We start from the raw sequence: 27,726 nt of genomic DNA on the forward strand, positions 1-27,726 counted from the left end.
GCTGAGGTACTGAGCATTGTGGGGTAGAGACTACTGTGCTCGGTTTGGAACCATGAGCGAGAAGGAATAATTATCATTTTAAGCCACTAGGTTTTGAGATAATTTGTTACGCATTAGACAGCTAACACACTTGGGTTTGGGCCCTAAATTTATACTACCCCTGTAGCCTGAAAAAAATCTCAGTCTAAAATTTTGGTTTATAGTGATCGAAGGTAGATAGTGCCCTTTGGTGCCTGACTGAAGCAAATATAAATCATCCAAATATTATCATAAATATGGTTCCAAGAAACATGTGCTCACAATGGAAAAAAAAAACACAAAATACACTTGGAAACAAGGTACTCAGAATAAGTTACTCAAACAGCAAAATCAGACACACAGACTGCAAACACTGGATTTATTAGAAGCAGATAGATGTATTTAATATGTTTAAAGAAATAAAGAGAGCATCAAACTATGAGAATGTAACAAAACTATAATATTTGCAACGAGAGCCTCTGGATATGAGAAACAGATTAAAGAAAAGAATTACTAATCATCTCGATACATATATGACTTATTATAAAACGATTTAACAGACGTTAAAGAAGGCCAATGTAAATGAAGACAGACTATAAAATCATAGATGGGAAGGACTATATGGAAAATGTTAGCTTTCCCTTTACTCATCAACGGAGTTGGTGAAATCCCAATAAAAATGCCAGGTACTTTTCCTTGAACACGACCAAACTTATTCTGAAATGTATTTGGAAGAAAAAAGGTCAGAAATAGCAAACATGCCCTAAAGAACAACAGATCAGAGGGCTCATCATACCAGATAATGGTGTATAAAGGCTACAGCCATATAGGGGCGCCTGGCAGGCTCAGTTGGTAGAGCGTGTTAACTCTTGACCTCGGGGTTGTGAGTTTGAGACCCAGGTTGGGTCTAGAGGTTACTTAAAAATCTTAATGTTTATTTATTTTTGAGACACACACACACACACACACACACACACACACACACACACACACACACAGAATCCGAGGCAGGCTCCAGGCTGTCAGCACAGAGCCCGACTTGGGGTTCAAACTCATGAACTGTGAGATCACGACCTGAGCTGAAGTCAGAGGCTTAAACAACTGAGCCACCCAGTCTCCCCTACCTAGCCCTATTTTTAAAGACGAGCTTGAAAGAAAACCTCTTTGGAGAAGTTTCTTTAATCTTAAACCCTGAGATGAGAATTCATACTTTTCGCCATTTTGGGTCTATAGTTTTCTCTATTATGCCATTACAGCTTTTACGATGTTGAATCACAAGTTATTAGTTTCCTGTTTTTCATGTTAAAATAAATTAGGAGTGTGGGTGATGTTGAATCTGTACATTTCTGAATGAGTTTGGGATTTTAAAAGTAATTAAAAAAAGTAAAAGTAATTTAAAAATTACAAGAGAGAACAATGCGGAAATTACAAGAGAAAATTACAAGAGAGCCCGATGCAGGGCTCAAACCCACGAACCGCGAGATTATGACCTGAGCCAAAGTTGGACTGTTAACCGACTGAGCCATCCAGGTCCCCAAAGAGAGAACAATTTAAATGGCAAGTTCGATTCAGAGGAAACATTGAAAGACAAAGATTCTGTGTGTTTAATATGTACCAAGGGCATGCTTTATAATTTTTCTCTTCAAAAAATGTTAATTTCTGGCTCAACCTGCTGAAAAATAAGGAGAAATTTACTAAGGAAGCCACCGCCCCTATAATACTTGGAAAATAAAACCCAGGTTTCTCTCATAGATCTTGGAACAAATTTGTTATAATTTGACTCCCACAGTTGTAATGTAAAACATAAATACCATTAAAAGCAAACAATGAGGCCATAACCTGTATCTGTCTACAATTAATATCCTTAATAGGACAAGCTGAGAAAAAAAGTGCTTAGATCCATATTCTCAATAAATATGAAAAATGGGTTAATCTTATTGGCAACAAAAAGATTTTGAGGGGATAAAGTGTTATACCAAGAAGTAATATAAAAAAAAAAAAATGCTAATCAGTGCTAGAGAGCATGTTATGTTAAGGCAGATAATCTTACTACCTGTCCGTGAGAATATAAATTGGTATGTTTTGGGGATGCAAGTTGCATGCAAAGCCTTGAAATAGCCAAATTTAGAAATCAGTCCTATCGAAATAATACGAAATACATAAAGATGTTCACTGTTATCTGTAATAGTGATAAACTGGGGAAGAAAAAACATCTAAATATGCATACAATAAAGGGATGACTAAATTAAGGTTTACCTCTATGAAAACCATTTAAAAGGCTATTATCCTGAAACCTTTATTACACTATATGTTAAGTAACTAGAATTTATTTATTTTTTAAATATTTTTTTAAATTCATTTTTGAGAGACAGAACATGAGTGCGGGAGGGGCAGAGAGAGAGAGGGAGACACAGAATTCTAAGCAGGCTCCAGGCTCCAAACTGTCAGCACAGAGCCCGAGGCAGGGCTCGAACCCAGGAACTGGGAGATCATGACCTGAGCCGAAGTCAGATGCTCAAACCACTGAGCCACCCAGGTGCCCCTAAAACTATTCTTTTTAGAGCAGTTTTAGGTTCACAGCAAAATTGGGGGGAAGGTATAGAGATTTTTACATATATCCCCAATTGAACCTACATTGACACATCATAACCACTCAAAGTCCATGGTTTACACTAGGTTTCATTCACTCTTTAGGTATTATACACTCATTAGGTGTTGTACATCTTATGGGTTTATAATGACATGTATCCATTATTATAATAACATAGAGTATTTTCACTGCCATAGAAAAATCCTCTGTGCTCCTCCTATTCATCCTTCTTTCCATCCCAACCCCTGGCAACCACTGATCTTTTTACTGTCTATATAGCTTTGTCTTTTCCAGAATGTCATGGTTGGAATCATACAGTATGGAGCCTTTTCAGATTTGTTTCTTTCACTTATTGATACGCATTTAAGGTTCCTCCATGTTTTCTAATGACTTGCTAGTTCATTTCTTTTTAGCGCTGAATAATATTGTATGGCCTGGATGTACCAACTTATTTATCTATTTACTAACTGAAGGACGTTTTGGTTGCTTCTAAGTTTTGGCGATTGTGAGTAAAGCTGCTATAAACACCTGTGGGCAGGTTTTTGTGTGGACATGTTTTCAATTCCTTTGGGTAAATACCAAAGAGGGAGACTGCTAAATGGTTTGGTAAGAACATGCTTAGTTTTTGTAAGAAACTGCCAAACGAACAGTCTTCCAAAGTGGCTGAAGCATTTTGCATTTCCACCATCAATGAGTAAGAGTTCTTATTGTTCCACATCCTCACCAGCATTTGGTGGTGTCAGGGTGATGGATTCTGGCCATTCTAATAGCGTGCGGTGTTCACACATTTTTAATAAAAATTCGGTAAACGAGTGAAAACTAATGTTCAGTGAAAAACATAAAATTGTATAAAATGAGGTTTCTGTGAAAAAAAAATCTGTGTAGAAAAAACTGCAATGACACACAACCAAATGGGAAAAGCGGTCATGGGCATTTGTTAAAAAATTGCTTTATTGAGGTATAATTTTACATACGTAAAATTCACCCATTGTCTGTGTACAGTTCAATTACACTTATACAGTCGTGCAATTATCTCCATTATCCAGTATCATGGTCAGTTTTTGTTTTCTCAGTCCATCTTTTCTGTATGGTAAAGGAGAATTTACTCTTTGAAAGGCTTCTTCACTGGTAGTTGGTGGAGTTGAACTCTAAAATTGCCTATGAAATTATTTTCTAGTCTAATGCTCTGAGCATCTCTTCAGTTTGACATACGCATGTTTCTTAAACAAAATGGATTTTTAAAAGCAGCAGGAAGGGCCGTTGCTCCCTTGAGTAGTACAACTTTAAGGGCTGAGCAGGCATGATACAGCTTAGCTTCTGTTTGGTGTCCCACAGTAGGAGCCAAGATTATTCTTGGTCCATTTAGCATATAAAAAGGTTCCCCAGAATAAGGAGTACAGTCGCAGTTCCCAGCGGAAATGTAGGTATTGAAAGGGAACGAAATGTGAGCAGCTTTCTTGGCCTCTTAAATTCTGCAGGCAGTGAAGTACGTTAAGCTGGGGACGTCCCCCAACCCACCTGGGAAGCTGGCCGCTACAGTCCACAGGCTGGGGCCACCCGATTCTCCGCGAAGTGCCCACAGTAGGCACCTTCGGTGTATTCACTTAGCTCCCTACATCAGAGAACCCTTCGGGGAAGAAGCCGACTGAAACAGGTTAGCAGCTGAACACCCTTCCTAGTCCCGGCTCCCAGCGCCCCGCCTACAGCCTCCTACCTGCAGAGAAGCAGAGCAAAGACAGCCGGTGCCTCAGGCGGGCCAAGCCTAGCACAGTGGGAGCAAAGAACATGGCTTCATCGTCGGGGTGCGCGATCACCAGGAGGGTCCTGTTTCCATCTCCCGGCAAGCCAGCCGGCTTCTGACCCTTCATGCGTTCCCAAGAGTCCCAAACCCAGAGGAAGCCCCATCCTAGGACCGCCGCTGCTAAGCACAGAAAAGCCACCGCTTCCATGCTCCGTAAGTGGTACCGCGCCTGCGCAGGAGGAAGACTGCTCAGACCCGAGCTCCGGCGGGAAAACTGCGCTTGCCGAAATTGCGTTCCGAGTTTAAGTCCGCGTTGCCGGCCAGAGGTTTTAGACGTTGGGTTCCTGCTGGGGTTTTACAAGGACGCCCCACAACCCTTCTTTATCTAGCTCTCTCTACTTTGTGCAGCATCTACGACGCCTTTTTGCCTTCTCGATTTCAGAGACAAACCCCTTGCCGTCTAGTTTTCTACCCTTGTCCTTGCAGTGCCTTGGGTTTAAAAAGAAACGTTTGAAAATACCCGCCCTCCCCATCTTGAGTTCCCTCCTCTCTTCAATGCCCCATTTTGTAACTCAGTTCTTAAAACCCGTGAGTTTCTCATAATTATATGGTTAGCTCCTTATCCGGATGCACCGACTTTGTTTTTCCTTAATTTGGGGATGTGGGGTGGTGGCTCCTCTGAAGGAAAAGCACGCGGTTATGAGGAACCGTCCAGTCATTTCTGTAGAAGAGTAAGGCTGAGAGAGCGCACTTCGTAGTCGTGAGGGCCACAGGCTCTTCCGACGAGTGTGACTTTAGATTAAGGAACATCATGGACAGATCAGCATCGCCTGACATATCAAGGAAGTCCCGTTGCGAATTACAGCCGCAGCCCTGGCAAGTGTCTTGGGTAGGTCGATGTGCACCCCTCTGGCTCCCAGCACTGGGGACCTGACTTCCCTTCCTGCAGCCCGGCGCCCGAGCAGGCGGCCGCCGTCTCGTCTGGCCGCGAAGGGGTCGCAGGGCCCGAGGCATGGCCATGGGTCCTTCCCTTTCTCACGCCTCGGGGGGCGGAAGGCCCCGAGCGCCCGGGGACCGGCCGGCCGGCGGCGGGCGCTCCCGGCCCGAGTGCGCGATGGCAGCGCGCTGGGTCCGGCCGGGCGGGGCGCGGCCCCGGCCCGTCTCGGCTCGAGGGGACCGCCGCCGCCAGGCCGAGGGGAGACCTAAGGGGGACCTGGCGTGGGCGACCCAGGAAGCTCGGCCGAGGTAGGAGCCGCGCTCGGCCAGCGGAGGGAGTCGGTCTCCCAGCCCTCCGGAAGGAGGAGGAGCCGGCGCCGGAGCCGCCTTAGCCGCGGCCGCCCGAGCCGGGCGGGGGGGAGGGAGAGGGGTTGAGTCAAGATGGCGGCCAAGGTGGCGAAGCAGCAGCGGCGGCGGCGGCGGCGGCTGGAGTGAGCTCCCGGCTCGCCGCGCCGAGCGAGGTCCCGGGGTAGGGACGCGCGCCGGGGCCGCGTCCTGCTCCGCAGGCCCGGGGGCGCGCCGGCTACCACGCTCCGCCAGCTCCAGGTGAGTAGGCCCCGGCGCCCGCAGCCCCGGCCTCCGGGCCCCCGCTCGCTCGGGGGCTTCCGAGGGCTCTCGGGGCGCCGGCCGCAGGAACGGCTTCGCGGCCAGGCGAGGGGCGTTGCGGGCCGGGTGGGTCGGGACCCGCCGCGGACGCCCGGCCTCTTCCCCTCGGCCGCCCGGGGCGAGTCGGGCGCGGCGCGGAGCTGGGGCTGGGCGAGTGGAAGAGGCTTATGGAGTTTGGAGGAAGAATGGGCTGCGGCCGGCCGGGTGTCCTGTGGGGAGGGGGCGTGCGGAGTCCTGCGGGCCGACTGAGGGAGACCGGGAGGGCCTGGGGACCCCAGGTGGGGCCGGCACAGGTGGCGGGCCTGGGCTCACTCTGAGGCGGAGTTGGTGGCCGTCTTGGGAGTGTGGAAGGGCTTAGGGAGGGTGACAGCGATGGACAAGTGCGTGAAGAGCAAACTAGTTCACCTTCTAACCAAACCACTTCGGGGTGTAATGGCGAAGGGTGGGTAGTGGTGGAGACGGCAAAGATCTGAACCCGGTACCTTCTGCCTTTTATTATTGGTGTCTTACTATGTGAAGTCGGTGAATTCTGTTTTTCGAGGAAGAGGGATTTGAGAAACTAATTGAGAAACCGGTCTTAAATGGAGAGGAGACTGGATTCTTCGATTTAACTGGATTAGGTGTAGTGCATTAAAGGTGCGGGTGGGATTGAGTGTTATTTATGAAAAGTGTTTGCTCGGGAAGGGTCAGTTGTCTTTTCCTGATATCGCATGGCAGTTAACCTTGGACAGCAGTGGCATAGGTAATTCTAATCTTTGGGATTAGTATATTCAGCTGCATCAGATTTGCTTCCCTAATTGTATCCTAATTATATTGAAATTTACATTCCTTGTGTGCATCCTGGTGAGGCAATGATGGGAGGCCGAACACTGAGCCCAGAGCAACAGGCCCGGGATTTTAAAATGCCAACAAATATTCATTCCTTCAACATATCTTGATCAATACCTGCTGCTGATAGGTCAAATGTGATTGTCCCTTCGATAGCTGGAGAGCTGATGTCATTATTTGATTTTTAATAGTTAAAAAAAATTGTCTTAATGTACCCTTTCATAAAGATATTTATTGGATAAACCAAGTGGCCCTGGCTCAGGAGCAGATAGAACAATTTTAGAGTCTTATTTAGAAATGGGTAAAAATTACCGAAGGAATAAACACAAGTTGTTGGAGAAAGAAATACTGTTTGTATTTGCTCATTCTGTTAAATCCTGATGGAAGTTTATTTATTCATTTTAATATTTATAGTGCACAGTTGCCTTGCTTTAAGCACACCTGTCAATGTAAATCAAGGTTAACACACGTATATATAAATAATATGCACATACTTGCATACATACATAGGATGGGATTGCTTGCAATTCCAAAATACTCTTTCCTTTTACAAAAGGCTTACCATATGTTGAACTACTCCCCCAGAGAAAAGACAATACAGAGAGTCCTGATTCTAACTTTTACTAACTATGTGACATTTTGGAACTTGATCGACCTTTCTGTGCTTCAGTTTCCTCATCTGTGATGGTAGGGAAACATCCACTCTCCTAGGATTGGCTGCTGTGAGCCTAAGAAAGTTAATAGTTATGAAATTGCTTTGAACGGGTTGAAAGGGTTATGTTTCCCTGAGGTAGTGACAACTTCCTTTGCGCTCTTGAAATGCTTATCTGCAAATCTCTCATGGCATTCACACTTTTCTGCTTTGTATTTAGGTATTTAGGTACCAGTCTTATCTCCTCTTGAGGTTAGGATAGGCCCTTCTCAGATTTTATCTTTACATTCAAGGCACCATGTACGACAATAATTTTCTGTGTAGGATATTGACACTGCAAATGTCTGTTGAATGGATAAACATTGTGTTCTAATTAGAAAAACATGTTCACATTACAACTTAGCGGAATAGGCCTGTTATCTCCCGTGACATATCTGTATAGCTGTGATTCCCTTCATAGCCTCTGAGGAAGACATATTTTTAAGTGAATACCTGGTTGGATGAAATCACAGAGTAAAACTTAAGTATTTGGTGTACCCACATAATTTTTTAAAACAAAATACTTGAAATTAACTTCTGTTTCTTTGAATTTAATTGAGTAAAAGTTGGTTCCAAAGCCAGGCAAATGTAGTCAAGTTTTTTTTAAGCCTTTTTTATTTTTTACTTACTTATTTTTATTTGGGAAGTGGTGAGGTTTTCTTGCCATTGCTGCTATAGGAAGCAAAGGCTTTTGAATAGGCCAGGGATTGGTGTAGGTAAATGTCAGGCTGTTTATCAGTGTGTGTGTGTTTGTGTGTGTGTGTTTTGTTACTCAGTTTTAATTGTACTTTGTGATCTGTCTTAATTGCAATTTCAGATTCTTATTGATGCCTGGGAATAATAGAGGTCTAGTGTTACTTCGTTACTTCTGTCCTTTCTGACTTCAGATGTTGCATTTTCCCAGAATACGTGCAAAGAAGTAGTAAAGCTTGACTGGAACTTATTCTGTCTGGACTTATTTGCTGATTAGAGATCCATATATAGTTCATTCACTTGTTCAAGTGGTGTGAAGTGCCTTTTATGTTCAGGGTACATTACTAAGTGCTGTAAAGGTACAAAACTGAGCAGATCAATTACGTGCACAAATAACTCAGTCTCTAGATTGCCTGATATTTTATCCTTTTCAGGTTTGAGGATGCAAGAAGTACATTTAGACTGGTAGTCAAAACATTTTGTGTATTTCTTTTTCTGTCAGGACCTAGGAGTATTGAAAAGCTATGAAAAGCTTCTGTCATGTAGCAATAATGGTATAAGGGCATCTGTTTTTTATTTGGTATTCTTGTGGTGGTGGTTTTCCTTGAACATTTTTACTGTTTTTCTGCCATTTTTTTTCTACCCCAGAAGCTTGTGTGGTCAAAATATTATGTGGATAGTCTTAAGCTACAACATACTTTTGTTTGTTTGTTTGTTTGTTCTCTTTGCATTTGAAAGTCAGATCATACAAAGCCACGTGAGTGTTCCTACCGAATTCTTCAGTTTGATTCCTCCATGTGTGCTACTGTTGTGTTACTTTTACTTAAAAGTGATCTCGGGGCACTTGGGTGGCTCAGTCGGTTAAGTGTGGTCATGTTCAGTTCAGCTCAGGTCATGATCTCACAGTTTGTGAATTCGAGTCTCATGTTGGGCTCTGTGCAGACAGCTCAGAGCCTGGAGTCTGTTTCGAATTCTGTGTCTCCCTCTCTCTCTTTCTGCCCCTCCCCCTGCTTGTACTCTGTCACTCTCTCTCAAAAATAAACGTTAAAAAAATTAAAAAAAAAAGTGATCCCCAAAAAAATCTAAATTGGTTAAAATAAAATGCTAACAATTTATAGAATTCTAGGGGATAGAGCCATAGGTTATCTAGTTTTACCTTTTACTCATGTATAAACTGAGGGCCACAGAAGTGAAGTGATTTGCCTGCATTGTTGTAGCTGGGCAGTGGTAGAATCCAGTCCCCTGGCATCCAGTGTGTAGGGCTCATTCCTTTACACCATCTTGTCCATGGGATGATTCAGTGTGACGATTGACACTTGGTTAAGACAAAAATCAGGGTGGATGGGAAATGAGAGGTTGTTTATTCACCTTAGGTCTTGAATTTAAGCTATTTCTTAACTTTAAATTTCTTCAGTGAAAATATAGGTTGAAAAAAATTAGTAGTGATCTACATCAGTAATAAGATCATCGGGAAATATTTACTTTGCTTAATTTTGAATCTGCTGTGATGGAATATCTTCCTAAACAAAAATGTCCTTGAGGTTATCTGGACCTAGTGATATTTCATGGAACTTAAGTATTATAGTAGTAGAAATTTTAATATGTCAATGATTCAGTACTTCTGAGACCCAAACAGGTTAAATTATTTTATAAATTAGCTATTGCTTGCTTCACTTTCAAACTTTTGGATGTTTTCCTTTTTCTTTTTTTTTTTTTTATTCTTTTAATGTTTATTTTTGAGAGACACAGAGAGAGAGGGAGAGAGAGAGAGAGAGAGACAGACACAGTGAGAGCAGGGGAGGGGCAGAGAGAGAGAGGGAGACACAGAATCTGAAGCAGGCTCCAGGCTCTGAGCTGTTAGCACAGTGCCCAACGAAGGGCTCAAACCCACAAACCGTGAGATCATGACCTGAGCCAAAGTCAGAAGCTTAACCGACTGAGCCACCCAGGTGCCCCTGGATTTTTTCTTTTTAAAGTATAAGGAGAGTGCCTGGGTGGGCTCAGTCTGTTAAGCATCTGACTTTGGCTCAGATCATGATCTGGCAATTCACGAGTTCAAGACACAGATGCTGACATCTCCGAGCCTGGAGCCTGCTTCGGATTCTGTGTCTTTCTGGTGTGTGTGTGTGTGTGTGTGTGTGTGTCTGCCCCTTCTTCGTTCGACCCCTTTCTCTCTCTCTCTCTCTCTCTCTCTCAAAAATGAATGAATATTAAAAAATTTTTTTAAGTATAAGGGACAGTTGTTAAATAAAAGCTTAGATGAATAGCATGAACATAAATTGTATTTTTTTAAAATATTTATTTTATTTTTACAGAGAGCACGAGCGGGTTGGGGGGGGGGGGGAGAGAATCCCAAGCAGGCTCCATACTGAGCATGGAGCTCAACATGGGGTTTGATGCCACAACCCTGGGATCATGACCTGAGTTGAAGTCAAGAGTTGGACGCTCAACCGGCTGAGCCACCCAGGTGCTCCTGAACTGTATCCTTAATGCTGTTGCAAAGTGCACATGAAGTATTAGTTTTCCGTAGGTACTTATGCCATAAAACTTATTTTAGAGGAGGAAGCATATTCTTTTTCAACTGATATTCTCACATGAATACTGAAGCATGCCATATTTATTCCATTTGGGCTGTTAGATAATATGCCTATTTTGCCAACGTGCCTTACTCTTCTGAAATCAACCACATCTAAACTCTGCCTATTTTTTGAGCGTTTAATCACATGTTACTTCAGCCAGGAAGTCTCCCTCCTACTCCCTCTTCTTCAAAGATGTGTATTTTTCATTCTGGAAGTTCTTAATGCTTTGCTTATGCCTCTGTTATAATATCATAGTTATTTATGTACATGTCCATTTAATCCCTGCTATACCATAAGCTCATTGGGAGCATGTCTGTATCTCATGTCTGCCCCTACTCCTGGAATAACACTGCACCCAGGAAGTGTGTAATTGAAATCTGTCGAATGCATAAAAAACCTAGCTGCTAGAGTTCCTTGGTAGGGTTGTTGAAGAAGCTGATTGATACACATCTGGGAACTTGATGAATAGTTTACGTAAATTTAAAAACAGGTAGAAGTTGGGGTGCCTGGGTGGCTCAGTCGGTTAAGCATCCGACTTGGGCTCAGGTCATGATCTCGCGGTCCGTGAGTTCGAGCCCCGCGTTGGGCTCTGTGCTGACAGCTCAGAGCCTGGAGCCTGTTTCGGATTCTGTGTCTCCCTCTCTCTGACCCTCCCCTGGTCATGCTCTGTCTCTCCCTGTCTTAAAAATAAATAAAACGTTAAAAAAATTTTTTTTTAAAACAGGTAGAAGTTTACCAGTGTCAGTGAGAAAAAACGTCTGTAATTCATGAATTATCAAAGCATTTCTTTAAAAAAATATATTTTTGTTGGTTTACTGGGATTTTGGGGAGAAAGAGAAAGTAAAGATGGGATTGGTTCATCTGACTATTTGTATTTCCACATAATGTTAGAGTAAGAATACGTTAATTTATATATGCAGGGAATTTTGGAATGGTTCCCTGGTAGGAAAAAAATTGAATTAGGAATATGGGTTAGTTTGTTTTTAGGATTATAGAATATCTTTGACGGGTTCCCTTTGAAAGAATAGTACTGATTAGCTGTATATCAAAAATTAAATCTTTAAGTAGACTAGTCAAGGGCAAAGGAGGAGGAAAGTTGAGATGACCAAGTAATTTTGATCCCCCCACCCAGTGTCTACTTGAGGAATAAAACTTGGGCTGGGGTTTCTGTTTTTGTTTGTTTGGTTATATTTGAATAAACTGATGTCAAACCAGAGTAAGTTGAGGTTACACTTTTCTTGGAAAATTTCACTCTTTGTTTGGTTTTGAGGGTCATCTTTCTGATTACAGTTTCCTTCTCCCCCCATACTTCTGTTTAACTGACTCTTTTCTTGACCTTTAGTTGTCATACACAGTTCAGAATCAGAGCAATCTGTTTTAGACAGTTCATTTCCCTTGGCAATAGCATATAGATTTGTATAGATTGTATAATTTGAAATGTTTGTTTTAAATTGTAATCATCATGTCTTTGAACTCCTGTTCAAAGATGTTTAACTTTGTATTACTTTTGATTAAGTTCTTTTAATTCAGTTTTGAATTACAATAACTTTTATGTATTTGGAAGGAAACCAAAACTTGTGCTTTCTAGGAGTTACAGCCTAAAATATACACAGTGTAATATACCAGATGTAGGGAGTATATAGTCCATTAACTCTATGTGTGTGGGTGTGTATGTGTTGGGGGGGATGTGGGGGGGGAAGAGAGGAGGAGGAACTGAACAGAGCAGGAGGGAAAGGGTGGAAGAAGTTGCTGTATATTCACATAAAACCATTTCAGTGAGTGCAGGAGGATGTGTTATTTTAGAATATTTGTCTTTCATCTATTATAAGCAATACATTATTTTACAGAAGTGTAATGTAGAAGTATATAGAGAAATTGAAAGTACCACTTCCTAGATAAAAATCTTCTAAGTGTTGCATATTCTTTCGATTTTTTTGTGTGTGTGTGTGTGCAGTTTCCTGTACGATTATGGGATCGTAACATATCATTCTTTTATATACTTCTGTTGCATGTTGGTGTATTTAGAGGTACTGTTGCATGTTGGTATATTTAGAGGTACTTTTGTCATTAACGGCTACATAGTATTTCACTTATGAAAAATACCATGATTTCTTTACTCAATTTATAGCTAGTTGTGTTTTCTACCCCCCGGAAAAACAAAGCTGAGGTGAATTATTTGTGTATATTTGTTTTGTATACTTGTGCAAGCAGCTTTGTAGGATAGATTCCAAAAGTGGAATTGCTGTTAAATGAATAGTGTAGATTTGGGAGGATATTGACACGAGTGTATGAGTTTGTCCCAAGCCCTGGCCAGTACTGGATGTTACAAATTAAAACATTTTGACCATTTAAGAAGGGGTGGGGGTGGGGGAGTGATTCTAATAGGTTTTTTATGAATTGCTACTGAGGTTGGACATTTTTTAATGAGGGGAGTTGTATTTCTTTTATAAAATGTCTGCTTTTGGTTATTTTTTGATGGAGTTATTGGTCTTTTTTAGATCGATTTGAAGAGCTCTTTGTATATTAAGGGGTTCACTTTCTGTAAACATAAGTGTGCTCTACTGCCCTCCAGCTTTTCTTTTGTGTTATTATGTAGTCCAGTATATCCAACCCTGCTCTTTGCTGGCTGTGTGACCTTGGGCACATTACCTAACTTCTCTAAGCCTTAGTTTCCTTATTTTTAGAATGTAGATAATATAAATAACATTTGCTGGCACATAGTAAGTAAATAATGATGTTAGGTGTCTTCATTATTAGTCTATATATGGCTTCTGGGTTTCATGCTCTGCTTAGAAAGATCTCCTTACTCTAAAATTGAAGATATTCACCCATCTATTAAACTAAAAAATTAAATGAGGGATATTATTGTATAGCATGCTACTGCTTGTTTTAAAGAGGAAAAATTGGGATGCCTGGCTGGCTCAGTTGGAAAAGCATGTGACTCTTGATGTCAGGGTTGTGAGTTTGGTCCCCACGTTGGGTGTAGAGATTACTTAAATAAATAAACTTAAAAAAAAAAAAAGAATGTCTACATATTTGCTTGTATATTATAGGATATTTCTCAAATGAAACCCAAGAAACTGGTAACGTTGGCTGTTGTAAGAACTGAGTGACTGAGGCACATGACTGAGAAGACTTCAATATATATATATATTTAATGTTTTTATTTATTTTTGAGACAGAGAGAGGGCATGAGCAGGGGAGGGGCAGAGAGAGAGGGAGAAACAGAATCTGAAGCAGGCTCCAGCCTCTGAACTGTCAGCACAGAGCCTGACATGGGGCTCGAACTCATGGACTGTGAGATCATGACCTGAGCCGAAGTTGGAGGCTTGCTTAACCAACTGAGCCACCCAGGAACCCCAATGCCTTTTTATATTTTTAAGACCAAGAAGTCCCCAGATTTTAATAGTTAAATGTTTTTTAAAAAATTTCCTATTAACTTCTAATTTTTTGATCCATCTGGAATTTATTTCTGGTATAGGAAGTGAGGTCGAGATCTATATTTTGGGGGGGCATATGTGTGCATGTTTTCTCCCCCAGATAGCCCGTTGTGTCAGCACCGTTTAGTGAATAATTCATCTTTTGTCCCACTGATTATATTTGCAGCTTTCGTCATTTACTAAACATGTTTGGAACTGTTTCCAATTTATTACATTCTGGATCTCTTGTTGTATATACCATATCCTTTAAATTACTATTGTGATTTTAATACCGACGGGATTAGTCACCTGTTCATTGCTCTGTTTTTTTCAGACTTTGACAATTCTGGCAATTGTGTCTTCCCAGATGAACTTTAGATTATTCCGTGAAGTTCAAAAAGACGTCTTGCTGAGATTTTTATGGGGAATACTGAATATTGATCAGGAATATTGAATTTGTAGGTTAATTTTGGAAGCTTGACTTTATGTACTTCCTCTCCTTTTGTTCAAATAGACTTTTTTATGTTCTTCAGTAGGTTTTCAAACTTTGCAAATAAGTTCTCTCTGTTTTTTATTTCTTTTGTTAAAAAATATGGTAGGAGAAAATATGATAGGGAATCAGTTTATATTCTAGTGGAGGGAGACAGACTATAATGAAGTAAAACAGATCCATTTCAAATTGTGATTAATCTATAAACGCAGAGGCTTCCGTGGTTGAGAATAACTGATGGGAAGCCACCTTATAAGGTCGTTGGGCATGGCCTGAGAAGATGACATTTGAACTGAAACCGTAAGTGTGATGAGGAGTCAGCCCCATGAATGAGCCGGGAAGAGCATTCCAGGCGGAGAGTAAAGAAGGACAAAGGCCTGAGGCAAGGAAGGTCTTGGCTCGGGATGAAGGCATTGGAAGGAAGCTCATGTTGCTGGGGCCTACTGAGCCATCGGGAGAGGAAGCAGGCCAGATCAGGTGGGGCCTTGTGGGCCATAGTGAGTAGTTGGGATTTTATTTGAAGTGCACGGTAGCCCCTGGGGAGTCTTAAGCAGAAGAGTGACGTGTTCTGCTTTATGGTTGAAAAAGATCATACGGCCTTTTGAGTACAGAAAAGTATTGAAGTGGGAAGTCCAGTTAGGAGTTTCTTGTAGCATGACATGATGGGGGGTAGGGTAGTGGAGATGGGGAAGGCTGAGAGGCTTGGGGGGCGGTGTGTGGAAGGAAGAATAGGACTTGCTGTTTTGCTGTTGGAACGGGTGTTGTTGAGAACCACGCATCGTTGTCAGGTGCTGGGGAGGCCATGTGAGCAAAACCGAGATGGTCCCTGCCCCTCACATGTGTCTGGTGGCTTTGTTTTTTGTATAGCATTCAATAATTATTTTTAATGTTTATTTATTTACTTTTGAGAGAGAGAATGTAGAGGCTTGAACTCAGGAACAGTGAGATCATGACTTGACCCAAAACCAGGAGTCAGACACTCAACCGACTGAGCCACCCAGGTTCCCTTAACATTCAGTAAATTTTAAGTCAGTTGCTTTTTTTCTACTTTATTTTGGTATATGCCCTAGAAATAGCGTGTGTTCATTAGCTTTATTTTACTTTGCTCCATAACCTTTCGTAGTCTCTGTTAGTGGGTCAAAGGGGAGGCAGCACAACATGATCTTTGAGAGATCTGTCTCTGAGTTAAAAAAAAAAAAAAAAAAATTGAGAGTTACTTAGGCTCTCGAAAGCCTTAATGAGGGATAATAATGGAACTAGTGTTTTAGGTGAGCTGCTTGTCGGCCAAGCTCTTAGTATGCTGCCTAGGATGTAGCAAAGGCTCAATAAATGGTAACTTTAAAAATCATTCTCCTTAGGTATTCTCCTATCTATTAATTTTGGTCAAGCATCTAAGCTTAACGTTTTTCTAACCTTGGATTACTGCTCTTTTGTGAAGAGAGAATCGGCAAAGAGTTGTCCATTTTGGCTTTGAAATCATTCATTCTTACAGCTGAAGGAATGAATATTGCTCAATTCAGAGAATTAGTTCAATAGAGTGCAGCTGTACCACAAAGTTCTCATTGGTGTTGTTTCTACTACTGCTGTCTTGGGAAACTCCTCCTTTCTCACTTTAGGGTGAAAGCAACATTTTTTGTTTTCTAAGTTCAAGAATTACTTTTTGAATGCCTGTATTCTTAGATTAATCAAATAGTTATGTCCTTATTAATGTGTTTCTTTCAATATCGTACTTGATTGGGGGTGGGATAGTTTAACCTGAAAGGCCATTTTTCTTTAGCTCCCCATTCATCTGCCTTCTTTCTAAGTGAGATGTCATGATGTCAAAAGAGGCTACAAGTAAAATAATACCCTGTTAATGGCATTCCCCCATAGTAGCTCCTTTGTTGTTTTAAAGGGAAGAATGCTTTAGTTTATTTTGCAGGAGAACTTTTAGTCCAGTTCAACACCTCTCTGATCTCATACAAATTACAGAATCCACTTAGATGATTCCTAGTGTCTTCTGGAGACCAACCTCTTAGATGGACTCAGGAGGTCCGCTTTCTTGAAGGCAAGGCCAGTCTCAAGAGTCTTAGGTGGCTGGGATAATCCAGGCAGGTGGTCCTTAGCCTCTCCTTGCTTAAAATACTTTGGGATTTGGACTAGAGCTGGGCTGCTTTATGAGAATTAGTGTGACCTGGTTTGTCTCAGTTGCGTACCTAATAGTTTGTCATGTGCAGTGTCCCGGAAGCCATCCTCCTATCCCATACTTCTGTACCAAAAGGTTTTCTTCCTTGATCATTTAAAATAAAATTGAGTAGTGTATTTCTTCTTCTGCCTTGGTGAAATGCGGGCTTCCCCTCTGTTGTGGCCCTCAGTGGATTCATTCCTGCTTATCTGAAGAGGTATTTGCAGTCCTCACAGCGAGGTATATTCTTAGCTGTTTTTTCCAAGATAGCTTGGGCCACCTTGAAACCTTACCCAAGTACATCTTGGTTATGCAAAGATTGTAGGCCAAAAGCCAGGAGTTCCTAGTGAGAGGGGATTGGATTTTTATTGCATTGTATTGTATTGTATTTTATTTTATTTTTTTGAGGATTGTGTTTGCCATTTTGTTGTTGTAGCAGAAGTTTCCTGTTGGGTAAATTGATGTGTCTTTTTTACTTTAATATGGGAAGATTCAAAAAGGAATTTAAATAGACCGGTTTCATTTTACTACATTTCCTTGCCTGTTTACAAAACACAGGAGGCTAGCTTGGGGTTTATTCATAAAATTCAGATGGAATATGCTCTTCTCACTTATAACAATGGCATCTAGTTTTAGTATATTCTCATCCTAAAATATGGCTATGTATGTTTATGATATGAGGGGGTTGCACATAAAACCTTGACTGTGTTTCTGAAACATGTCACAGAAATTTTTACGGTGTGTGGAAGGAAGAAGAACAGGATTTGCTGTTTTGCTGTCAAGTGTCAAAAATGTAACTAACCCTGAGTTAATGAAGTTTGGTGCTAAAGACTGAACGTAAAATTTGAAACTGCCACCTAAGGTCTTTTCCCCTTCAGCCTTAACTTTAAACTGAATTCTTTGAAAAGAGGCATCTTGGTGAGCCCCGCCTGGTGTGGGGGTGGAGGGCAGACTGAAAAGATAGCTTCGGCGGGGGGGGTCCCCATTCTCACTGAATTGGAGTGTTTCTCCTGTGTATATTTTTTACATCTGGCTTCCAGTTAAGATGGTTGAGGAAAGAGTCTGGTTAAAAAACAAAAAGTTCTAGGGGCGGATGGGTGGCTCAGTTGGTTGAGCGTCCGGCTTCCGCTCAGGTCCTGATCTCGCGGTCTGTGAGTTCAAGGTCCATGTGCGGCTCTGTGCCAATGGCTCAGAGCCTGGAGCCTGCTTTGGATTCTGTGTCTCCCTCTTTCTCTGCTCCTCCCCTGCTCATGCCCTCTCTCTCAAAAAATAAATATTAAAAAAAATTAAAAAAACTAAAAGTTCTGAACTGTTGCTGAGTGTCTCGTGAGTAAGTTTGGAGGAAGGAAGTCATAGTGGTCTCCACGCTGCCTCTCTTGTGACCAAGGGTGGGGCCTGCTTTGACCCATAAATTTGTATGCCTGTGAGGGCTACTCTCTGATTTTGCTGAGATTTTGTTGCCACTTGCGTTGGGCTGATAGTACCTGACTTTATTTTACTTTTGAGATATTCAAGTTAAACTTCCCTAAAGTCACATATCAAAACTAGGATATCGTGAAGGATTACTGACAAGGGAAACACGGACAAATCATATTTGAGTGACATTGAATACGGGTGAACTCAGGGAGTCCTCATTGCTGAAAATTAACAAAACCAAAAATACAAACACCAACACCACCCTACTACATGGACGTCTCATCATGTGGACCACTGTTGGAAAAAAATTGGATGACTTTGAGCTAAGATTTTGCCTTTTGCCTCTCCATTCCATTTATGGCTTTATTTGCTTAAAATGTCTGAGTTGGGAGGAGAGCTCAGAAACCGATCATGTAAGCATTTCTTAGGGGTGCAGATGAGAATTACCTGGAAAACATCTATAAAATATTTGTGAAAGCTCATATCGTGGAATAGTCCACAGCAATAGAAAGAATGAAGAAGCTCTTTATGGACTCACGAGAATGATATATTGAGGAAGATGTATTAATAAAAGCAACATATGGAACAGTATGTATCTACTGTGCTACCATTTATGTATGTGGGGAATTGTGTGTGTGTGTAGGATATTTCTTTTATTTCTAAGTAGGCTCCGTGCCCGACATGGGGCTTGAACGCACTGAGATCAAGAGTTGCGCACACTACCAACTGAGCCAGCCAGGCACCCCTGTGTATGTAGAATATTTCTAAAGGATACTTCAGAACCTAGTAACTTTGGTTGCCTTCTGGAAGGACAGCTGGGTAGGAATTGGGGGACCAGGGTGAGGAGATTTTTCTCTTTGTATTCTGTGGTACTTTTTTTTTTTTTTTTTTTAAGTTTTTCTTTTAACATTTATTTATTTTTGAGACAGGGAGCATGAACAGGGGAGGGTCAGAGAAAGAGGGAGACACAGAATCTGAAACAGGCTCCAGGCTCTGAGCTGTCAGCACAGAGCCCGACACGGGGCTCGAACCCACGGACCGCGAGATCGTGACCTGAGCCGAAGTCGGACACGTAACCGACTGAGCCACCCAGGCGCCCCTGTATTCTGTGGTACTTTTAAAAGCTCTAAAATCATACATACAACACCTATTTTGAAAAACAAAATAAAACAAATACCGCCACCACCAGGAACCTCCTGTGTCGGTTTTTCCCCTTCCATCTGGAACACTGTGCAGGTGTATAGGAGGGGAATGTTGACCAAGTGGTTTTTTGTTGTTTTTTTTTTTTTTAAAGATAGTTTTACTGTCAAGTTAGCTAATACACAGAGTATATAGTGTGCTCTTGGCTTCTGGAGTAGATTCCCATGATTCATCACTTACATAAAACACCCAGTGATATTCCCAACAAGTACCCTCCTCAATGCTTGTCACCCATTTTCCCCTCCCCCCCGCCCCCGTTCCCCCACCGACCCTCAGTTTGTTCTCTATATTTAAGACTCTATTATGGTTTCGTTCCCCCTCAGTTTGTAACTATTTTTTTTTTTCCCTTTCCTTCTTCCCCTGGGGTCTTCTGTTAAGTTTCTCAAATTCCACATATGAGTGAGAACATATGATATGTCTTTCTCTGACTTGTCACTTAGCATAATACCCTCCAGTTCCATCCACGTTGTTGCAAATGGCAAGATTTCATTTTTTTTTATTGCTGAGTAGTATTCCATTGTATATATATAACGTATATACACGTATGTATATGTATTATTATTTATTTGTTTTTTTTACCATTCATCAGTCGGTGGGCATTTGGGCACTTTCCATACTTTGGCTTTTGTTGATAGCGCTGCTGTAAACATTGGGGTACATGTGCCCCTAAGAATCAGCACTCCTGTATCCTTTGGATAAATTCCTAGTTGTGCTATTGCTAGGTGTTTTCCGGAGTGGCTGCACCAGTTTGCATTGCCACCAGCAGTGCAAGAGGGTTCCCGTTTCTCCACATCCTCACCAAAATCTGTTGTTTTCTGAGGTGTTAATTTTAGCCACTCTGACCCATGTGAGGTGGTATCTCAGTGTGGTTTTTATTTGTATTTCCCTGATGATGACCATCTTGAGCATCTTTTCATGTGTCTGTTAGCCATCTGGATGTCTTCTTTGGAAAAGTGTCTATTCATGTCTTCTGCCCATTTCTTCGCTGGATTATTTCTTTTTTGGGTGTTGAGTTTGGTAAGTTCTTTATAGATTTTGGATACTAACCTTTGATATGTCATTTACAAATATCTTCTCCCATTCCATTGGTTGACTTTGAGCTTTGTTGATTGTGACCAGGTGGTTTTAATATGCGGCCGATTGCATTGCTGCAGTAAACATCTTTTTGTATGTAAGTACAATATGTGAGTTTCTTCAGAGTATGTACTGAAATTGCTGGGTTGTAATAAGGATGGCATTTCAGATCAGTGTGGAAGGACAGACATGTTCACAAAGGTTTTTGTGGTGGGGCGCCTGGGTGGCTCAGTTGGTTAGTGTTCAACTTTGGCTCAGGTCATGATCTCACAGTTTGTGAGTTTGAGTCCCGTGTTGGGCTCTGTGCTGACAGCCTGGAGCCTGCTTCTGATTCTATGTGTTTCTCTCTCTTTGCCCCTCCCCTGCTCACGCTCTGTCTGTCTCTTTCTCTCCCAAAAATAAATAAACATTAAAAAAATAAAAAAAAAAAGAAAGGTTTTTGTTGGGATCATTAACTATCAATTGGTAAAGAAAATATAGCTAGATTCCTACCTTAGCATTTTTTAGAAAAAAAATTTAGGTGATTAAGGAGCTAAGTGTGTGTGTGTGTGTGTGTGTGTGTGTGTGTATATGCGCATATATATATGTATTTATATATATCTATAAAACCTTGGGTATACGAGGTGAATGTAGAGAATATTTTTTTTAATTTGGGATAGAGAAGGCCTTCAGAAATATGAAACAAGTTATGAATTCTGGAAGAAAACATTTGTCACATAAAGGTAGAAAAAGGATTAATATTCAGAATACAGAGGGAGGTATCTCCGTTTCCCCCTGCCCCTTCTCCGGCCTCTACCCCTGCCATCCTCTCTTATTCTCCTTGGGCCTCCTTGCTTTGCCTTAAGACTTGTGTGGTTCCTCTCCAAGGGCTGCTCTTGTCCCTTCAAGGCTAGCTAGCTTTCTTCTCATCTTTCAAGCTTTGGCTCAAAAGTCATCTTAGAATATAATTTGTTACCCAAACTGGGACAGTTTTGAGAAGGAAATGGAGCATAATTAATAACTGCACTAGGACAATAGCTGTAAATTGGGTCTGTTTCAGGAAATCAGGGCATAGGGTCATCTTACTGAGATTGGCTTTCTGTGATCACCCCATCAGAAATGCCAGAAATGTCTCCCTTATCCCTTCTCTCCCATCCTGTTTTTTTTGTTTGTTGTTTTGTTTTTGTTTTAAAGTTTGTTTCGTGTGTGTGAGAGTGCGCAGGAGCAGGGGAGGGGCAGAGAGAGGAGAGGGTGAATCTCAGCCAAGCTCTATGCTCAGCATGGAGCCCAACGTGGGGCATCAAACTCATGGCTCAAACTTAACTGCCTGAGCCACCCAAGCACCCTTCTCTCATCCTGTTTTATTAATAGCACTTTATCATATTATCTTTTGATTATTTGTCTATTTCTGTATCACTTCACAATAAGATGGCATATCTTGGTCACCATTCTATGCCAGTGTTCAGAGCTGTGTTGGTACATAGTAGTGTATTGCTCAATAGATACTTGTTGAACATGTGACATTCCTGCTTTTGGTCTTAAAATCTTACGAAGATATGACAGGCACACTTGAAAAACTGGATGCAAGTGTTACACACAAATCATACTTTTATAAAACAGAATGTTCTCATATGTGGTTTTCTTGTGGCATACTCTAAATAAAAATTGCTATTAACTAAATTTTTTAAAGAATATTTTCCAAGCTAACGTATTGGATATTTAAGACAATTCCTTGAGAAGCATTCTCAGGCATTCATCTTTGGGTATCTCTGCACTGAATAATCAAATGGATTCCTAGAAGTGGAATTGCTGTGGTAGAAGATATATGTATTTTCTTTTTTTAAGTTTATTTATTTATTAAATAATAAGTAATAACTCATACAAGCAAGTGGGGAAGAGCGGGGGGCGGGGAGAGAGAGATGCCCAGCCTGATGCAGGGCTTCAGCTCCTGAACTGTGAAATCATGACCTGAACCAAAGTCAAGAGCCAGACACTTAACTGACTGAGCTACTCAGGTGCCCTGAGGATATGTGTATTTTCAAGGCTTATCATGTATATTTCCTTCTTTCTTCTTTAGAGAGCAATTTGTACCCATTTTACATAACACACCAGTAGTGTCTAAAAGAGTGCTTTCTTCTTCTTCAAACTTGTACCAATAGGAGGTGTTATTTGTAATATTTTGCCAATTTCTTTGGAAAGAATGATTTTATTTTTCTGTGATTATTGATGAAGTTGACTTCATTAATTTTTTCCTTTGTTGATCCCATATCTCTGTCATGTCTTATATTTCCATTGTGATCATTTTTTTCTTATTGATTTGTAAGAAATATATATATTTGTTATATCAAAATTTTGCTGTTTTATTTTTTCTAGTTTGTAGTTTGTTTTAAGGTGTCTGTACTGTACAGAAAAATAAAAAAATATATTTTATAAGGCCAAGATACCCGTCGTCTTGTGTGTGCTTTTGGGGTTGTGCTAAGGATGTCCTTCTCCGTCTTTATATATGTATTTCTTTCAGGCTTTTTGAAAGTACTGTAAATGTTACCTGGTTTTTAAAGGGCCTTAGATTGTAAATCACTATAATATTAGTGTCCTTAACTTGTTTTCTTTATCCTAAGAGTTGATGAACAAATTAAAATGAAAATAAGCAAATAGTAATTTCTGTGATGTGAAGTCTCCAGGGGAAAATTTAGGCAGAAACTGAAGACTTACTGGCTGCAGTAACTCTCTAATACTGTATCTCATTAAAAAGATGTCTTTGTGTATGTTATTTACCTCGAAGATTAAAGAAAAAGTGCTGCTAATTAGATCATATAATGCCATTGATTGTAGGATGCATATTGAGTTTAAAGTTGTTGGTTTTTTTTATGTTTATTTTTGAGAGAGAGTACAAACAGGGGAGGGGCAAAGAGAGAGGGAGACAGAGAATCCCAAGCAGGCTCTGCCCTGAAAGTGGGTCTTGAATTCACAAACTGTAAGATCATGACTTGAGCTGAAATCAAGAGTTAGATGCTTAATTGACTGAGCCACCCAGGTGCCCTGACTTTAGAGTTCTTACGATGTGGACACATGTGGTTATTAGAATCTGTGAAATGTGGCATGTTAATTTGGACTGCTATAGTATCATTTTTCTTTTATTAAAAAAACATTTTTTAAAGGTTTTTTTTTTTTTTTTAAATCTCTCTACCCAATGTGGGGCTCGAACTCATGGCCTGGAGATCAAGAGTTGCATACTCTTCTGACTGAGCCAGCCAGGCGCCCCCTGCACAATCATTTTTTTAAAAAATTATTTTTTTATTTTGAGAGAGCAAGTGAACAGGGGAGGGGCAGAAAGAGAGAGGCAGAGAGAGAATCCCAAGCAGGCCCTGCACTGCCAGCACAGAGCCTGATGCGGGGCTCGATCCCGTGAACCATGAGATCATGACCTGAGTCAAAATCAAGAGTCGGATGTTTAACCGACTGAGCCGCCCACGTGCCTCCCCCCCCCCCCCCAATCATTTTTAAATTTCATGGTTGCTTTGTGTAGTTTTGTTTGTTTTTGGCTTGGTAATTTTTTCAAGACAACTTTGTTAAGATAAAAATTTGTGTGCCGTGCAATTCATCCATTTAAAGTATACGATTCAGTGTTTTTTGGTGTATTTAGAGATATGATACAGTCAATTTTAGGACATTTTTATCACCTCAAAAAGAAACTCCCAATACAGTCGTGTATTATTCAGCCTTAAAAATGTAGTTAATTTTGATACATGCTACCACATGGATAAACCTTGGGGACATTGTGCTGAGTGAAATTGTCCAGTCATGGAAGGACAGATGCTGTTTGATTCCACTGACATGAGGTTCCTAGAATAGTGGAAGTCCTGGAGACAGAAACTAGAAGTGTGGTTGCCAGGGACTGAGGGGAGGAGAAATGGGGAGTTGGTGTTTAATGGATGTAGAGTTTCAGTTGGGGAAGATGAAACAGTTCTGGAGACGGGTGGCGGTGAGAGTTGTACAACAGTGTGAAGGTACATGATGCTATGCAATCGTACACTTAAAAATGGCTAAAATGGTACATTTTATGTATATTCTCCTGCAGTAAAAACAAAAGAAATCCCATGCACTTTGCCCATCACTTGCTATCCCTCTGTCCCCGTCCTACCATCCCTAAGCAGCCATTTAATCTACTTTCTGTCCTATAGATTTGCCTGTTCTGGACTCCAGTCTGAAAGGAATCACACAAAGTGTGGACTTTTATGATTGGCTTCTTTTACTTAGCACGATGTTTTCAGGGTTGGTCCACATTAGAGTGTGGAACAGTAATTGATTCTTTTTTTGGTGGATTAATGTTCCCTGGTATGGATATACCTGATTTTATTCGTCCATTCATCATTTGATGGATGGACATGACATTTGGGTTTTTTCCAAAGTTTGTATAGTTATTTTGGGACTTAACTTGAGCTCTGGCAATTCTAAGCAATAAAAACCTACTCCCATCTATATTAAGTAAAGGAGGCCTTATGTAAGACCATGTAGGTAGTTTAAGGGCAAAGGAAAGATGTACAATACTTTCTTATGGGGACTGACCCTGGAGCAAAGAAAGAGTCAGGAGCCAAGGCTCCTGTGTCTCCAGGGCCTGCAAGGTCTTTTGGCTCTCTTGTCTCTGCAAATCTACTCTAGTCTTTGTCGAGACTGGCCTTCTCTGCTCCCTCCCTAACTTCTCTGGCACATGCTTTGGCTCACCTTGACTCCTACTCTGGCCACTTTGCAACTCAGTTCCCTGCAGCTGACATTCTCAATTCCACATTCTTGGAGAGGGATCTAATTGGTACATCCCTTGTCCAATAGGGGAGTTCACTTTATATAAACATGGTGTCAAAATCTCACATTAACCAGGTTCAGAGTCTCTAGAAGCAGTGTATGCATGGATCTGGCTGGCCACTCCAGGTCACTAATGCTAGTCAATCTAAAGATGATTTAATTCTCTAGGTGAGTGGTCGTCAAACTTTTTGATCTCAAGACTCCTTTATACTCTTAAAGTTAACTTAGGACTCCAAATAGCTTTTGCTTCTGTGGGTTATATATGTTGATATTTACCATATTAGATATTAAAATGGCCATTTTAAAGATACTAGTTCATGTAAAAATACTATAAACTCACCATATGCCAAGATAAATAACATTAAATTTTTTTTTTTTTTTTTTTTACATTTATTTATTTTTGAGAGACAGAGCATGAACAGGGAGGGGCAGAGAGAGAGGGAGACACAGAATCTGAAGCAGGCTCCAGGCTCTGAGCTTTCAGCAGAGAGCCCATGCGGGGCTTGAACCCATGAACCGTGAGATCATCACCTGAGCCGAAGTCGGAGGCTTAACCAACTGAGCCACCCAGGCGCCCCTAGATAAATAACATTTTTATGATAAGTAACTGTTTTCTGGAATAAAAACAAAATTTGATAAGAGTGGCATTGTTTTACATTTTTGCAAACCTGATATCTGGCTTAAAAAGATAGTTTTATTCTCATATCTGCTTTCTGCATTAAGTCTTGCAATATTGTTTTGATTGAAGTTTATAAAGAAAAGCTAATCTCATGCAGTATTTGGGAAGAGAGGGGATTTTAATAGCCTTTTATTTTAATTTTTTTTTAATGCTGAGTTTTGAGAGAGGAGAGAGAGAGAGCAAGAGAGTGCACAAGTGCACAAGCAGGGGAGAGGCAGAGAGAGGGGGACAGAGGATCCAAGCAAGCCCACGCTGACAGCAGCATGCTCGATGTGGGGTTCAAACTCACGATCTGTGAGACCATGACCTGAGAAATCAAGAGTCAAACTCTTAACCAACTGAGCCACCCAGGCACCCCTTAATAGCCTTTTTAGATAATTGTAGATATTCTTTGATACCATACCCAAACCGGATAAGTGACAGTTTTTTTTAAAGGTTCATTGCTGTGTAGAATCTGAAGCCACATCAATGAACTTTTCATATTCTATCACGTTAAACATTTATTGGGTTGTCTTGTACTTTATTTGTAGTAAAATGTCTTGCACTTTAAATAAATATTGCACTCATGAATAATTTAGTCACATTCTATATTGGTCATTTGGAAAATATTGATTCGTTGAGTTATATAGACATTTCAAATGTCGACCTATTTTATTATGTAATATCTCAAAAGCTCACACTTGTTAGCATCACCACCAGTCTTGCCAGAAAAGTCTTTAAATGTGGGGAAGCCGTCAAGCTCACGGAAGCAAGTACAAGTTTTTCCAAAATCCCAATTTTCATAAATGCTGGGAGTTGTTTTCCTGGAAGTGATAAGTTCACTGTGTTCTTCCTTGAATACTTTCTCATCCTCACTGTTGCCTTAGGCTGTTTTGCGGGCGGAATTATTTAATAAAGACAGTATTTCCTCTGCACCAATGCTTACCTTGGAAATAATCTTGAATCTTTTTAACAATTGACTTTTCACAACCCCAACATTTACAACCATAGGTTTTTGTTTCTATAATATATAACATTTGATTCTCATTTATCAAAAAAAAAAAAAAAAAAAGACATGTAATGAGCATTTGTAATGTGCCAAGTTCCATGCTGAGATTTTATATACATCGTATTACTTTATATAGCTACTGATATTATTGTTTGTGATATATTAATGCTTTTTTGAGTGTACAGGAAAAGACCCACTAATGTTTTTCAAACCTCAATAATTTCTATTATATTAAGTAAATACATGAGAGAAAGCTTTTACTGGTAATTGTGGTTTTATTTATATAGCTATAGTTATAATTTATTAGAAGTACACCTGGTGCTTTAGTTCTTATCAATTCTATTTTTTCCCATCCTGTTTAGGTGGTTTCCTAGAAACATGATTGTTTGTTGGACTTGATCTCACAGCCTGGTGAGGACTTCTTTACTGATAATGTCAAGTTCAGGTTATCCTCCCAACCAAGGAGCATTCAGCGCAGAACAAAGTCGTTATCCTCCTCACTCTGTTCAGTACACGTTTCCCAGCACGCGTCACCAGCAGGTAAGGATCAACTACTATGTACTTGCCTAAGTAGCGCGCGCGTGGGTGGGTGGGTGTGTGTGTGTGTGTGTGTGTGTGTGTGCGCGCGCGCACGCGCGCCCGCTGGCGCTTTCTTTCCTTTCCCTGTTTAATGCATTTGTTGGTCAGAAACCAAATGCGGTTGTTATAATTGTATATTTTAAATGGCAAGAACCGTTCTCAAAGATGAGGAACCCAAGGTTGGGGATTAATTATC

At 40.8% G+C, this 27,726-nt stretch overlaps 2 protein-coding genes across 17 annotated transcripts in view; one reads left to right on the forward strand and one right to left on the reverse strand.

Annotated features, from left to right (window-relative positions):
• The window catches only part of PIGL (phosphatidylinositol glycan anchor biosynthesis class L), an 84,816-nt gene extending 79,234 nt beyond the window's left edge, over positions 1 to 5,582 (reverse strand). For 2 of the 4 annotated variants that reach the window (XR_003416619.2, XM_015079587.3), the window contains exon 1: positions 4,323 to 5,581. Coding sequence is in view for 3 of the 4 variants with exons in the window: in XM_015079587.3 (XP_014935073.1) it covers positions 4,323 to 4,557 (235 nt within the window). In the remaining variant the exon portion in view is untranslated. Of the gene's footprint in view, positions 1 to 4,322 lie in introns of all 4 variants that reach the window. The other 2 variants (XM_015079589.3, XM_015079588.3) reach the window with 1 other exon arrangement.
• Positions 5,583 to 5,752: 170 nt separating this feature from the next.
• Positions 5,753 to 27,726, forward strand: part of NCOR1 (nuclear receptor corepressor 1) — a 157,141-nt gene continuing 135,167 nt past the window's right edge. For all 13 annotated transcript variants that reach the window (XM_027047386.2, XM_027047394.2, XM_027047391.2 and 10 more), the window contains exons 1-2: positions 5,753 to 5,891; positions 27,314 to 27,491. In XM_027047386.2, coding sequence (XP_026903187.2) covers positions 27,384 to 27,491 — 108 coding nt within the window. In that variant the 5' untranslated portion in view covers positions 5,753 to 5,891; positions 27,314 to 27,383. The remainder of the gene's footprint in view (positions 5,892 to 27,313; positions 27,492 to 27,726) is intronic.

Source organism: Acinonyx jubatus, chromosome E1 (assembly GCF_027475565.1).
Source record: "Acinonyx jubatus isolate Ajub_Pintada_27869175 chromosome E1, VMU_Ajub_asm_v1.0, whole genome shotgun sequence".
Lineage (NCBI taxonomy): Eukaryota > Metazoa > Chordata > Mammalia > Carnivora > Felidae > Acinonyx > Acinonyx jubatus.